This window comes from Moschus berezovskii, chromosome 18 (genome assembly GCF_049115385.1).
Source record: "Moschus berezovskii isolate FMDL1 chromosome 18, NW_MosBer_1.0, whole genome shotgun sequence".
NCBI lineage: Eukaryota > Metazoa > Chordata > Mammalia > Artiodactyla > Moschidae > Moschus > Moschus berezovskii.
The window spans coordinates 34736775-34753047 of NC_142477.1; the positions used below are offsets into that span (position 1 = coordinate 34736775).

General features: G+C 38.7%; 1 protein-coding gene across 2 annotated transcripts in view; it reads left to right on the top strand.

The window, feature by feature from the left end:
• The window catches only part of CDH6 (cadherin 6), a 165577-nt gene extending 159483 nt beyond the window's left edge, over positions 1-6094 (top strand). For both annotated transcript variants that reach the window (XM_055422235.2, XM_055422236.2), the window contains exon 12: positions 4-6094. In XM_055422235.2, coding sequence (XP_055278210.1) covers positions 4-494 — 491 coding nt within the window. In that variant the 3' untranslated portion in view covers positions 495-6094. The remainder of the gene's footprint in view (positions 1-3) is intronic.
• Positions 6095-16273: the final 10179 nt, after the last annotated feature.

A 16273-nucleotide genomic window follows, 5' to 3' on the forward strand; every position in this document is an offset into this window, starting at 1 on the left:
CAGTGACAGTGGTGTTGTTCGCAGCTCTCAGGCGGCAGCGGAAAAAAGAACCTTTGATCATTTCCAAAGAGGACATCAGAGACAACATTGTCAGTTACAACGACGAAGGAGGCGGAGAGGAGGACACCCAGGCCTTTGATATCGGCACCCTGAGAAATCCCGAAGCCATAGAGGACAGCAAGTTGCGCAGGGACATAGTGCCCGAAGCCCTTTTCCTACCCCGACGGACTCCAGCAGCCCGTGACAACACCGACGTCCGCGATTTCATTAACCAAAGGCTGAAGGAGAACGACACGGACCCCACGGCGCCGCCCTACGACTCCCTGGCCACCTACGCCTACGAGGGCGCCGGCTCGGTGGCCGACTCGCTCAGCTCGCTCGAGTCGGTGACCACGGATGGAGATCAAGACTACGATTACCTGAGTGACTGGGGGCCTCGGTTCAAGAAGCTCGCGGATATGTACGGAGGGGTGGACAGTGACAAGGACTCCTAATATGATATGTTGCCTTTGTTTCATTTTTCAATACGACACTGAAAGATGTCAAGTGGCTATTTCTTTCTCTATTTATCCACTGCTCCGTGAAGGGTCCTCTGTTCTATCCGTTCCAAAAGTAAATGGCTGCAGTCCATGTGGATCCAACGTTAGAGACTTTTTTCTAGTACACTTTTATGAGCTTCTGAGAGGCAAATGTTTATTTTTTAGTGCATCCTGTTAACCATGTCGGCCCAACAGGCGCTGGGCTGCAGGAGAGGGTGGTTGTCATCGTTTCCCCTGTACTCTTAGGGCAAGTCTGAAACACAGCTCAATTCCAGTGGCCTGGTCTCTTATTACATTGCATTGACTCAAGGTCAGCTGACTGCTCTGTACATTTCACACGCTTATGGGATGAGGGATTGTGCTTTAATGATAAAAATACAGTTTTAGTAGAAGAAATGAGGGAGGAACCACTGTTCCTGGTGGATCAGCTCACAAGGAGATGATGAACTATATATGGGTGTGTATTTCTGTCACAACGAATTTAAAATGATATTTGCCCATCCTGTTTGTCCTTCATGATCTTTTTCCAGCACCAATGACTATTCAAAACATCAGATCCACCAGTGTTTTGAGATTCTCCTTCCTCTTTAGGAAATGATGCCAATTAAATGATAATGTTCAAAAAGAACAACCAAAAAAAAATCTTAATACGACCTCATACCTTGCCACTGGTTCATAAGACATGCAAAAGTTTGCTGTTGCATCATATAAAGGGAAAGGAAAAATAGCTAATAGGTGTTAACAAAGGAAATATTTAGCATATTTTAAAGTTTGGGTTACCAAATGTATCATGGATCATTTGGAATTATTTCAGCCGTCAGTAGGCTAATTACAGATAAGTCTAATCATTTAAAAAGTTCTTGAAGGAACTTTCCTGAGACAAAGTTTAACTCCTTGTCTGTAGTTGTCAGTATTATTCTAATATACTTGAAAGTAGCAGTGTGAAGTACAATAACTCATATGCTTCAGATACTTCTTACACAATTAAGTTGCATTAGTAAAAGTAGATTAAATAAAACTCAGATCCCTCTCTCAGAGTTAAATGGGGAGGTAAGAGCCAGTCACACTTGAACTTGACACCCTGTCCTTCACATTCGAAAATATTCATATATTTATATAATGTGATATAGATGAATATTGAAATCATGGTGGAAACCTAATATTATATGTTTGGAAGACGCTCTCAAAGGGAAAACTTGGATTCCCTACAACAAGGGTGTTTAAGATTGTAATTAAAATGATAGCTGACTTTCAAAAGCATTAACATTTTTTCATTGTTTTTAGCTTCGTTTCCATGGCAACACTGCCATCCTTGTCTTTGAACTAATGATAAAGTAATGGTCTCAAACTACAAACAGAAAAGTAATGTACAATCCATCGAATCCATTATTTCTCTAATTATGCAATTAGTGTCATAGTTATTATCCAGAGGACCCAACTGAACTGAACTAATCCTTTTGGCAGGTTCAAATCATTTATTTCATACGCTGTTCTAATGATTTTTGTCATTAGAATCTTACATTGTGCAGTCATCAAAAATTTCCAAAGTACTGTAATGAAAACATGGTTTTGAAAACTTAAAAAAAAAACAAAAACAGGTTCTGTATGTATATAATATGTACTTAAGAATATGCTGACTTCAATTAATAGTCTTACGGATTTATTTTCACTTAATGTTAATTTTCTGCAGGTAATCTTAGTGTCATTTCCATTTGGGGATAATGTCATATCAACACATATTTTCTATTTGGAAACACACTGTTGTTTTGTTAAGTCTTAAATAGATGTATTACCCAGGAAGTAAAGACAGCATCTTTAAAATAAGAGAAATATAGTATTTGGGGCTACCCAATTAGAATGAAAAATTGTTACAACCATATTATTCCTTGTGTTTCCTGAATGGATGGAGTTCCCTGTATACTAACAAGTATTTTATGCTTGGACTGTTTCTTGCTTACAAGTTTCTCTTTTCTAGTTCTTCATACACACACAGACACACACACACAGAGAAGAATGCAAACAAAATGCTACAGGAGGGCTTCACTGTAAAGAATCAGTATATATCATAGTCACAGGTAAGTGTTGAAAAAAGATAGCTTAGTAAAGTTAATTAATAAGAACTAGTTACTTATAGCAATAGAACAGCACCTTAATCACACAACTTACTGTAAAAAGAGCTCTATATCCTCATGTTTCATGTTATGTAATAAATTATACCAAGAGAGATAGTCCTGTAAAAAGAAAAATATCATCAGAAGTCTTCCTTTTGAACTTTTGGCATTAATTGGAATGTCTGCAGGTTGATGCCAGCAACTTCAAAGTTTAGGGGTAAAATTTACATTCTCCTCATATAAGTGAAAGTAAGAAGTTCTGTAGTGGGATTTCTGAGGTGTGATTGGAAGGTATCTTATATCACCCTGAAGATGGAACAGTTATACCAAGAACAGGTTAATATGACTAAATATTTAAATAACTGTTAAATCTCTTACCACAAAATCTGATGATGAGGTGACTCTCTTAGAAAGAGAATAAATTGAGACTGGAGCTGAATATTTTTCACTAGGGTCCTATAAATGTCAAGGTTGAATGACATTTTCCTAAAATTAAGGCTGTCTGGCATCATGGAAACAATAAGAGCCATAGTTTCATCATTCCGTGCTGGTTGCACTTCCTTTCACTAAGCTATCAGGTCGAGGCCCCAGGTCAGACATGAATGATTACTGGAGAAAGCATTAGTTTTCAGTTCAGTTTTCACATTGTCTCTGTCCCGGTATTAGCTGTTTTCCATGAGAAAGATAGAAGGAGATTAGAGAGAGGTAAAGTTTTAATATTTGCTTTAATCACAAAGAACCTAAAGTTCATTAAATATAGGGAGATTGCTTTTGTGGGTTGTCTCAAGGACTTTGAGGCCCTTCTCACGTTCTTTTTCACCCATGATTCAAAAGGGAAAGTTTCTTCAAATCACTGAGATATTCCCTAGAATAAGCTGAAATTTTAAAAACATTAATCTATTGTGCATAAATTTAAAGCCCCTCCACTTCATGGCATGTTCTTCTGAAAGACCTGGAAAATATTCATTCCCAAATAAAAAACTAAATTGAAAATGAGAGAGAGAATCGAAAATGTTCCGCAGAACCATGAGAGAGGGGATCTGGACCCAGAAAATGTATGTTTTTGTGAGAACTTTCTTAGCTTTACAGTTTAGATGCATAAAGGTTTGAATACAAATTGGATACAAATTTGGACTCATATTGATTCCATTTTCAGATGGAATAAAATCTGCTGATTCAATTCTAACTCAGTATAAAAATTCTGGTTTAATATTCATTTTCAGCTCCCAAAAAGTTGTACAAGAGCTCTTATAAGTTGAATCTCTACCTTAGAAGCAGCCAAATTTTACAGATCCAAATTAACTTTAGAATGCTTTCATTACTTTCATTTTAGGTAATTTTTAAATTTAGATATTTAAGTAATACATAGATTTGAGATGTTTGATTAGCTGAGCAATACCTTATATCAAATGCTTTGCCTTGAAATGATTATTTCATTGGCGATAATCATGTATAAACTACGAATTGGGCATTCCTCAATTTTAGACACTTGAGGACCATTTTTTAAAAAGTATGCAGTTGAAAAGAAAGAGAAAGCTAATTCCTGAGCCCAAACTAAATATTTAAAGCAGGTACAACTAAACACATTTTCCTCAGGAACTGAACTAACCAACAAATTATTTTGTCATAGTCACTAGTGTTGAAGCAGTGTAATTGAAAAAGCACTAGAAAGTCATGATCTCCACTATTTTGAAAGCTATCCTCTGAAAAGAATCATTTTAGTGTAATTTTATTCTTTTTTTGTCTTTATCTAGATGAAATATGTTTTAATTAAGACAGGAGATTAAAACTCTAAGCTGTCTACTATGTTTATACTAACAGTACAACCAAGACTCCTTTATCAGATTATAAGAGTGGAAAGATTAAGAGTTAGTGTGTGGGTCTTCCAGAAAATGAGCTACTTCCTAAGGTCTGACCAGTAGCTTTCTTTTGTAGAGGATACAAAATTACAGTATGGTCTCCTTAAAAGTTCAATGATTCTTACGGTTGCAGCATTTTTAATATCCCTTTGGCATCTTTATGGAACAATTTTCTAAAGGGATAATTCTCTACTAAAAAATATTAGACCCTGACCATATTTAACACGCAGAGCAATGCCTTGGACTCACACACTTGTTAAAAGTTAATAAAGAAATAGTTCATTTTTAAAGCCAGGAGTTTATGGTCTCTGCATCGTCAATTTAATTTAAGCATTGCTGAGACAATCTTTAATCTCCTCCACATTTGGTAATACCTTATTTATGATGCATTTTCAGTTTTTAATTTGGGGGGAACGTTTGCCCAACAGAGCCAGCAGATGAAAGTGCTGAAAGGAGGTCAAATGGAAACAAAGCCTATTACCCACTATATTTCAGACAGGACCAGGCACTTAGCCGAAGAGCCACTGGGTTATTAGATTAATTTCAAAAGAGCTTTTACAAGTTGCTTAATTCCATTTTTTTAAAAACCCATGGACCACAAGCTCAAATTTCTCCACAAATGGGGTTAATTTGACAAATGAGGCATGGACCCCTCGTTGTGGAAAAAGCATTCCACTATAATGAGATCTTGGTCTTTCTTGCAAGACTACACTATTTATGTAAATATGTCTAGAGGCACCTACTATAAGCTTTTAGTTTTCTATGATCTATTAGTTTAGTGTTTATTAAGGAATCATATGTATAGAATTACTAGGCATTCAGGAGGAATGCTGTGTAGCAAACGTAAAAATGATCTGTTCGGGAGAAACATAGGAGCGCTTTCAAACCACTGTACTATTTTGTGATTATTTTCTTTGCTTTGAAAGTAAACTGCGTAAGAATAGGATTTATAATAAATGCTACGGGCGTCTTCAGTAGTACCAAGCTAAGGCAATTTGGCAGCCTCCTACTGTGATGTGTGATTTAAAATCCCCCAAATAAAAGCTTTTTGGTATTGATTGTTTTTAATTAAAAATACTCCCAAGGATAAATTGAAGCTGATGCCACCCTCGAAGATTTACCGCCTGGAGCCCTCAGTTCATATGGTGTTTTTCCGTGTCGCTCGTGTCTCTGGCAAGGAGAACACCTGGTGGAAACAATCACTGCTCAGCTTTCATCCACATTTCCAGCTAGGGAGATTTTTCATAACTTCCCAGATTACATGAGAAACTTTTCTGTATTAGAAGAATGGGGTTGAGACAATTACCTTTTTAGCTCAGTGTGGCAGGACCATTCGTTGTAGTCAAATGGCAAATACATGCTCCTTGAAATGGCTTCTTTTATTTTCCTTTCTTTTCTTGGAGGTATAAATTTAAAAAGAATGCAATTTAAAAAGTGATTTCTCACAAAGAGTAAATATGCCTTTTGCAAATCAATTTTTGTAACAAGTTATTTATATGATATTACTTAATAAACTGGTTTTTTTCTAACTTGTTTTTTTTTCAATTCTCTCAAACTATTGTTTGTAATCAGAGATCTTTTAAATGTACATACTGATACACACTTTATCCTTCCAAATCTGCTGTTTTAACCTCTGAGAGAGCTAACTAAAGCCAACTTACTCTATGATAATTAGATTGTAAACAATAGTTTCTCCCAACCAGCAACATGTATCATTTGCACAGTCCTGCAGACTTCTTATTGCTGGGACATCAAGAATTCTACTATTACTTACAAAATTACTGTATTACAAAGAAAGTCATTCATCTTCATGGAAATTGCTTCAGATAAAAAAGACAGTTCTTTATTTTTGCCCATCCCATATCTCCATACTTTATTTCACTCACATAAAAACAATTGTCTACAGATTTCTGATTTAAAAAAGAAACAGCAAGAGTCACACCAGAGGGGACTAAGAATAAAACCCTTCCAGCATTCTGATACCATGAGTAAATAAATGTTTTTAGCATATTCAGAAGTATAATATTTTACATGCTTGTTCTTTTTTAAGCTGCCTCCTATTTCTAAAGAGGCAGTTTCATAAGTTTTTAATGGGGAGAGCTGAATTCATAGCTTTGCAAAGGAAACTTCCATGTATTCATTCATTTGCTCAATATACAGTAGGCATGCCACTGTGTGCTATGGAATATTCAACAATAAGCCAAATATATTTTTCCCGTCTCTCCAGAAGCTCATGATCTAGGAGGAAGGGCTGCCATAAATTCATCACTAGGGTACCTACCAGAAGGTGACATGGAGACATCTTCAGAGAGGTATATATCAAAATCTTCATAGGATGGAGAAACTCTTTCTGCCCAGGTAGAGAAGTCAGGGGGAGGTTTAGGAGTTAGCGGGATTGAGATGATGGGAGATAAGAAATCAGAAAGAATAGCAGGAAAAAGAGAGAAAATAGAGGGATGTTTAAGCAATGCCATTGATCTCAGCTGAGGTTTCCTGAAGGAAACTGCTGCTGCTGCTGCTAAGTCACTTCAGTCATGTCCAACTCTGTGCGACCCCATAGACGGTAGCCCACCAGGCTCCCCTGTCCCTGGGGGTCTCCAGGCAAGAATACTGGAGTGGGTTGCCATTTCCTTCTCCAACTGAAGGAAACTAGGTTTGGAAAATCCACATGTCACCAAAACACAGAGGATCACAAGTGTCATAGCAGCTGGCTTTTGTTGTTTCTTTACATTTTCGTTTATTGACATTTGGTTTAAAGATGACTTGGTGGGAAACAGAAAACCATGGAAAGGAAATGATGCTATCAGAAATACACTTGTTGAAGGATATGCACATTGTACAATAGTATGCATGGTAGACTAAAGCCAAGCCATTCCCACCCCTCCCCAGCTCTGGGCCACCTGAAGGCAAGCAGAGTCTGCAGTATCTAGGAAAATCTCCTGACCCAACAGTAACGCAGGCAGGAAGGGCAATGTGCTTTCTCAAGGAACCAACTGAGGAAGCAGATTGCCGCAAACATTCAGCAGGACTAAGCCCTAACCCATCGTCTTAGCAAACTACTTCCCATTATGATATTTACAGTAATTTATTCTAGCTGCTGCAATAGACAAACTCCAGCACCTCTAGAAAATGTGTGCCTCACTCTTGTAGCTATGCCATCTGGAGCACGCTGCCTCCAGGGTCTAGCGTGGTGGGGAAGAGAGCAAGCTAGGTGATCATATGGGCTGTTCCTAAGGGCAGGGCCTACTGTCTTAGACCACTTCTGCTCACATCTCAATCATACAGCCCCAGACTCACTGGACAGAGGCTGGGAGATGTAGAAAGATGAGCACATGTGAATCTGGTCAGCACACTTACATGTATCTGCCACATTTAAAGTCAGTCTCTGTCAAGCTCGCAGTATCTTTCCCAGTCTCTGCCCCAGTTTCGTTGTTATTCAATCACGAAGTCATGTCCGACTCTTCCAGACCTCGTGGACCGCAGCACACCAGGCTTCCCTGTCCCTCACCATCTCCTGGAGTTTGCCCAAGTTCATATCCATCGCATCAGTGATGCCATCCAACCGTTTCATCCTCAGTCATATCCATAATAATCTTGAGTGTGTTATCAGAAGAGCAGGTAGGAAGTCATTTATAGGGAATTATTTGGCATCCCAGTGGTTAGTATTCAGTGCTTTCATTGTCATGGTTCGATCCCTAGTCAGAGAACTAAATCATTTTTAAATTCAAACTTCAAGTTGAAAAACCTTGTAAGAGGTGCTTGTCTGCCATCCTTGAGTCTAATACCCATGGTAGGCATTGCTAATGAATTGACTCATGCATTTCTAACCTTAAGCATCTCTAACAGAAATGCCCCAGCAGCTATCAACAATAGAACAATGTTGACCTATTTGCTATCACAAACCTTAGAAATTAAGCTCTCTAGTAAAAGACTTGCTTTTTTTGTTATAGTTCTAAGTTTTGTTGACTACCCACCACTGACATTTAGGAAGAGCTTTCTGGTCTTGAAGTTTTAAAAAATTCACAAGAACTAAGGAAGCCGAAAGGGCTCAGCTTGCCATTATAATTAGCACACATCTTTATTTCATAAATCTGAACGAACAAGCATGTATCTTTTTCAACAGTTCAGATGTTAATTTCAGCCTTGTTGATGCATCTCTTTATAGTGATACTGTGTGTGTATGATCAGTCGTGTCCAACTCTTTTGCAACCACATGGACTGTACCCTGCCAGACTCCCCTGTCCCTGGGATTCTCCAGGCAAGAATACTGGAGTGGGTAGCCATTTCCTTCTCCAGGGGATCTTCCCGACCCAGTGATGGAACCCACATCTCCTGCATTGGCAGGTGGATTCTTTACCTACTGCACCACCTGGGAAGCCTATATATTGATACTCATGAGCCTTTACATTCATTCTGCAAAAATTATTTGACACCTACAATGGGCCAGGCAGGCTTCTCTGGTGGGTCAGAAGGTAAAGAATCTGCCTGCAATGCAGGAGACCTGGGTTTGATCCCTGGGTTGGGAAGATCCCCTGGAGAAGGAAGTGGCTACTCATTCCAGTATTCTTGCCTGGAGAATCCCAGGGACAGGGGAGTCTGGAGGGCTACAGCCCATGGGGTCGCAAAGAGTAAGGCACAACTGAGCAACTAAGACACAAACACTCACACAGTGGGCCAGGCATTGATCAAGGTGATAGGAATATATGAATAAAAAAGACACACACCCTGTTCTGTGCACACCCTTCCTTCAAGGACTGCCATGATTTAATCTCCCATTGTTAATCTTGGTTTGCTTGACTAAACATTTTGTATAGAATGACACCCTGATTCTTTAGATCACTTTTCTGGGTCTAATATTCCTGAATTCAATACTTTTCTAAATACGCTATGAATAGATATGCTTCTTTAAAAGAAGTAGATTGTCTCCTACTTCTGTCTATAAAATACTTATTTCTTTTTCAAAATGACTCCCTTGACATATTAGATCATCTTTATTGCTTCCTGAACCATTTAGTCTCAAAAACTTAACTTTTAACGGTGAATGTCTTGTTTGCACATTGGTAAGAAAATGTCTTCTTAAAGTCAGTAAAGGATGGGTTTTATTAAAGCTTTTAAGTTTTCTTAGCTGCCTGATAATACTGCCTTACTTTTATGTAGCACTTTAGAAATAACTACTATATATATGACTTAATATAATTCTCACAAAAGCCCTGTACACTAGGCTGCATCATCCCCATTTCACAACAAAGTGGGGCTATTTGTCCTTAGGTCGCATCACAGAAATTAGAATTAAACTTAATTCTTTAAATTCAGGTTCTGCAATCACACCACTGAATCACCCATTTCCTCCTTTTTATGAATAGTCCAATCCCATCCATTTGAGAAAAATACCTATTGGCAGAAAAGAAAAGGCTTCCTTTTTCCTTTATATAAATTCAGATGAGGTTGGAATCCACTGATGGCTTCAAACTTAGAGACATTCCTCTCTATAACATCAACCCAAATTCTCCACGAAGGGAAAAAGAACTTGAAAAGCAAAATTCTGCCTGCTGACCCAATTACTCAATTGATTCCTACCATAAAACACCACTGGGCTGCAGGAGCTGCTTGTATATTTTGGAGATTAATCCTTTATCAGTTGCTTCATTGGCTATTATTTTCTCCCATTCTGAAGGCTGTCTTTTCACCTTACTTATAGTTTCCTTTGCTGTGCAGAAGCTTTTGATTTTAATTAGGTCCCATTTGTTTATTTTTGCTTTTATTTCCAATATTCTGGGAGGTGGGTCATGGAGGATCCTGCTGTGATTTATGTCGGAGAGTGTTTTGCCTACGTTCTCCTCTAGGAGTTTTATAGTTTCTGGTCTTACATTTAGCTCTCTAATCCATTTTGAGTTTATTTTGGTGTATGGTGTTAGGAAGTGTTCTAGTTTCATTCTTTTACAAGTGGCTGACCAATTTTCCCAGCACCACTTGTTAAAGAGACTGTCTTTTCTCCATTTTATATTCTTGCCTCCTTTGTCAAAGATAAGGTGTCCAGCTCCTGCAGCTCAATTCCAGAAAAATAAATGACCCAATCAAAAAATGGGCCAAAGAACTAAACAAACATTTCTCCAAAGCAGACATAAAGATGGCTAACAAACACATGAAAAAATGCTCAACATCCCTCATAATCAGAGAGATGCAAATCAAAACCACAATGAGATACCATTTCACACCAGTCAGAATGGCTGCTATCCAAAAGTCTACATGCAATAAATGCTGGAGAGGATGTGGAGAGAAGGGAACCCTCTTACACTGTTGGTGGGAATGCAAACTAGTACAGCAACTATGGAGAACAGTGTGGAGATTCCTCAAAAAACTGGAACTAGAACTGCCATATGATTCAGCAATCGCACTCCTGGGCATACACACCGAGGAAACCAGAATTGAAAGAGACACATGTACTCCAATGTTCATTGCAGCACTGTTTATAATAGCCAGGACATGGAAGCAACCTAGATGTCCATCTGCAGGTGAATGGATAAGAAAGCTTTGGTACATATACACAATGGAGTATTATTCAGCCATTAAAAAGAATACATTTGAATCAGTTCTAATGAGGCGGATGAAACTGGAGCCTATTACACAGAGTGAAGTAAACCAGAAAGAAAAACACCAATACAGTATACTAACGCATATATATGGAATTTAGAAAGATGCAAATGATAACCCTGTATACGAGATAGCAAAAGAGACACAGATGTATAGAACAGTCTTTGGGACACTGTGGGAGAGGGTGAGGGTGGGATGATTTGGGAGAATGGCATTGAAACACGTATGTTGTCATATGTGAAATGAATCGCCAGTTCAGGGTCGATGCATGTTACAGGATGCTCGGGGCTGGTATGCGGGGATGACCCAGAGGGAGGATAAAGGGAGGAGAGAGGTGGGAGGGGAGTTCGGGAGGGGAACTCATGTACACCCAGGGCAGATTCATGTCATTGTATGGCAAAACCAACCAATATAATATTGTAAAATAATTAGCCTCCAATAAAAATAATAATTAGAAAAAAAAAGAAAATGACATGCAAAAATTAAAAAAAAAAAACAAAAAAACACCACTGGGTCAGTGTTTCCAAAGAGCAATTGTCCCAATAAATATAAATTCCTCCCAAGGCCACCAAAACTCTAGTTGTTTATATAATAATCATCTTTACAGTAGTGATAATTCACACAATGAAACTGTGGTTTACCTTCTGTAGGGTAGCCATGTCCTTCAAGAGGTGGGAGAGAAGGAAAAGAATTAGGACTTCCTGTTGCAATTCAGATTTCATGAATTTAGTGGAACAAAGGAGACTTGCTCTATCCAGGAGCATCCATTAAATCCAAGTACCCCCCCCAATGGACTCCCCGGAAGGTGCTAGTGGTAAAGAACCTTCCTGCCAATACAGGAGACATTAGACATGGGTTTGATCCCTGGGTCAGGAAGATCTCTTGAAGGCGGGCATGACAACCCACTCCAGTATTCTCACCTGGAGAATCTCATGGACAGAGGAGCCTGGTGGACTACAGACCATGGGGTCCCAAAGAGTCAGACATGACTGAAGTGATTTAGCACACACAGACATACACCCACCCGAGTAGCCTGGTGTCTGCTTTATCTCTGGAAAATCCACCTACCCAGTTAGGTGGTATCCATGTACCAGAGTAGTAGCTACAAATCTTTGTTTACAGACTAAAAGTGAAGTACTTTTCATACTTTTCTGTAACTGAACAAGAGTCCGACATGACTTAGAGACTAAACAATAACTGAACTTCATCTCTATTTTGAACCTTGATTCCTGTGAGCAACAGAAGCTCAACTTTTAGTCATTTAGGTTTCTTTCCATACTGTAATACTGATACTGTAATAACAGTAATTTTCCATATTGTAATACTGCAGCCACTGAACTGAACTGAACTGAACTGAATACTGCAGCCAAGTTCTAAGGGGTCAAGGTAACCTCCAAGAGTGGGGGTCAGGAGAAAGACAAGGCATAGTCGAAACTTAAAGTTCATCTGCTAAGGGAGTTAGGGGGAGTAGATGGATTCCAGAAAAAATATGACAATTCTCTTAACCCTCCCTGTATGTTCGCCTACCTACCACAAAATGGAGAAGCTGAAGTTTATTGATCAGAACTGCTTTTTATGTTATTGTCATTTCTTATCCTCAGAAGGTCAGGATCAAAAGCTTAAGAAAGACACCTGATTCTTTCCTGACTTATGGCTTTGGCCAAGGTTCAGAAAGCGCTGAAAGTTCTCTGAATGTCACTGTGTCAAATCGAATGCTAATTTATAACAGTGTTTTACCTATGCTTTACTATCACAGGCATTATAAAAAGTATTCATGATAGTATTAAAACATAATAGCATATTAAAATTGAGCCAGTCTTCAATGATTTCTGAACATCTCTTATGTGATGAGAACTTTACTACCTGCTTTATTTATAAAATATATTTTTCCTTTATCATAAATCAAGATCATGACTAAGTGCTTTCTGATCTGTGAAAACATTAGACAAAAAAAATCTTGCAAAGTTACAAAAATCAGATCACAATCAAATACGTATTTAACAAATAACTTGTATTGAAAAAACAATAACGTATGATTCAGACTGGTTTCCTTTGGATCCAAAGATCTGTATCTGCCTTAAAAGAATTTGGCCAAATGACACCAAGATTCAAACAATATCTCAAGTGAGAAAAGGTTGAGGGGCAGATTGATTTTGGCATTAAGACCTGAGCTGGGCCCCAGAAGGAATGCTGAAACCTACAAATGTCACTGGAATCCAGTTGCCCTAAAGTACAAGTTCACCGGTCCACTCCGGGAATAACCCTAACTGTTTTATGTACTCCATAGGCTGTAGGCATTCCGAAGTTCACATTATATTAAACATTAAATTATACCTACACTAAAAAATTATATTGAGGTGTAGTTGATTTACAATGTTATATTAGTTTCAGGTGTGTAACAAAGTAAATCACTTATATGAATTTGAATACATATATCCACTGGGCTTCGCAGATGGCCCAGTGGTAAAAATTCTGCCTGCCAATGCAGGAAACTCGAGAGATATAGGTTTGGTCCCTTGGTCGGGAAGATCACCTGGAGGAAGAAATGGCAACCGCCAGGTTCCACTGTCCATGGAATTCTCCAGGCAAGAATATTGGAGCGGGTTGCCGTGCCCTCCTCCAGGGGATCTTCCCGACCCAGGGATTGAACCCATGTCTCATGTCTCCTGTATTTTCAGTATTCTTGCCTGGAAAATTCCATGGACAGAGGAGCCTGGTGGGCTACAGTCCATGAGGTTGCAGAGTCAGACACAACTTAGTGCCCATGCGTGCACACACACACAATATTCTATTGTATATATTTACCACATCCTTTTTATCCGTTCCTCCTTTGATGCACATTTAACTTCATCCCATGCCCTAGGTTTCTCCCATGCTCTAGCTATTAGCAAATAGACCTGGATGCAATCCCACTCCTGGACATATACCCAGAGAAAAACATGATCCTAAAGGATACATGCACCCCAATGTTCATTGCAACACTGCTTACAATAGCAAAGACATGTAGTTTTGATTTGAATTTCTCTAATAATTAGTAATGTTGAGCATCTTTTCAGGTGTTTCTTGGCCATCTGTATGTCTTCGTTAGAGAAATGTCTATTTAGGTTCCTTGCCCATTTTTTTTTGATTGACTTGTTTGTTTTTAAATTATACCCACACTTAATGTTGAAGATGTGACCACCAGGGAAGCCCTTGAAGATGTGAATCAAGTTGCAATTCACTAGTTTACATGACATTGTTATATATACTATTAGACTTTCATTGATTCTATTTTTCCAAATTCCTGCTCTATTTTAAAGAATTTTAACAAAAATTTAGGCTTTTGGGGGCTGCAGCTCTTCTGAGAGCAGAAGCAGGAACTGTGTGTACTGTGGGTAATGTATTAAAAGATGTCATAGAGAAACTAAAGACAGGACTAGGAATCTGCCTTTATAGCAAATTGCCCAGTGATTTTTTATGCACAGCAGAGTTTGAGACAGAGCAACACTGTTGAGGTAACAAAGGCAAGGCATGCTCAAGGAACTTTGGGTAAATCTCTTTGACTAGCAAAGCAGGTTCTAAAAAGAGTGAGGAAGGATGGAAGTTGTAATAGTTCTGCACGTGACTTCCAACTTTCCTTTGCTTATTGACTGCAATGAATGTACTTGTCTAACAAATGATAAAAGGATTAAAACAGGTGTCCTCCCTAGAAAAGTTTGCAAGTTTCCAATTAAAATACCAGGAGTCATTCATACACATTAGTTTAAAACCTCAGGTGTAGCTCTTCACTCTTCCATCTTTTTTTTTTTTCAGAACTTTTCTGGCTACTTTCCCTGCATGTGTCAGTCAATAAGTAAATAATTGAAATCCCTATAGAGTCAATTCTCCAGTCTTCCTAAGCATTAGCTTGTATTTCTCTTTTTAAAGTCAGCTGTTATTCTGTGAGCCTCAGCTGGGGAACTCCTCCTCTCCCAGGGCCCAATCCAAGTTCCACTTCAATTAGCTTAATTAGAAGAAGACACAACCAAATTTCCAATTAAAGTTCTAAATGAGCTATTAGAACAGACTATTTTTGTCTTTTCAGAGAAAGCTCTCCTAATAGTCATTTTTTAAAAGGTAAAAATCCTTAACGGAGAAAAGGTGAGCACAGTCAGATCAATTAATGCTGTTAATCATTCTTCCTTGTAAAATGGGGTCTTTTCACTTAGATAATTTGGAAGTAAGCCACTTATTCATCCCTTTATTGATTTTAATTTTTATTAAGTTAATATATGTATGTGATCGAGAATGCCTAATATTGATAGTTCTATAAACTTACGGCCAAAACTCCCCACTCAACCCTCACTCACTCATCCGGAGGTAATACCCTTCAACTCTTTCAGACAGCTGTATTTCCTTCCATATTTCTTTGTTGTGTTGTTCAGTCTCTCAGTCAAGTCTGACTCTTTGCGACCCCATGGACTGCAGCATGCCAGGCTCTCCTGTCCTTCACTGTCTCCCAGAGTTTGCTAAAACTCATGTCCACTAAGTCGAAGATGCCATCCAACTAGCTCATCCTCTGTCACCCTCTTCTCCTCCTGTCCTCAATCTTACCCAGCATCAGGGTACTTTCTGACAAGTTGGCTTTTGGCATCAGGTGACCAAAGTGTTGGAGCTTCACCTTCAGCATCAGTCCTTCCAATGAATATTCAGGGTTGATTTCCTTTAGGATTGACTGGTTTGATCTCCTTGCAGTCCAAGGGACTCTCAAGAGTCTCCTCCAGCCCCACAGTTTGAAATCATCAATTCTCGGGCACTCAGTCTTCTTTATGGCCCAACTCTCACATCCATACATGACCATTGGAAAAACCATAGCTTTGACCATACAGACCTTTGTTGGCAAAGTGATGTCTCTGCTTTTTAGTATGCTGTCTAGGTTTGTCATATAGCCTTTCTTCCAAAGAGCATTTTCTAAACAATGCTTACATTAGATTGAATCATAACAACTTGCTATTTTTTTAGGTGAAAAGTGGTTAACATCAGCAATTTCAGGTAGTTCAACTTCATACTGCTATTTCTTGGGTTTAAGATTCTGAGCCTTGTCAGTTGGTTTCCCATTGTGGAGAGAAAGGATTAGATTTACAACACCCCCTTGTGCACACGCATGCAAACACACACACACACATGCTCAATGCTCTCACATCTTTCCCATAGA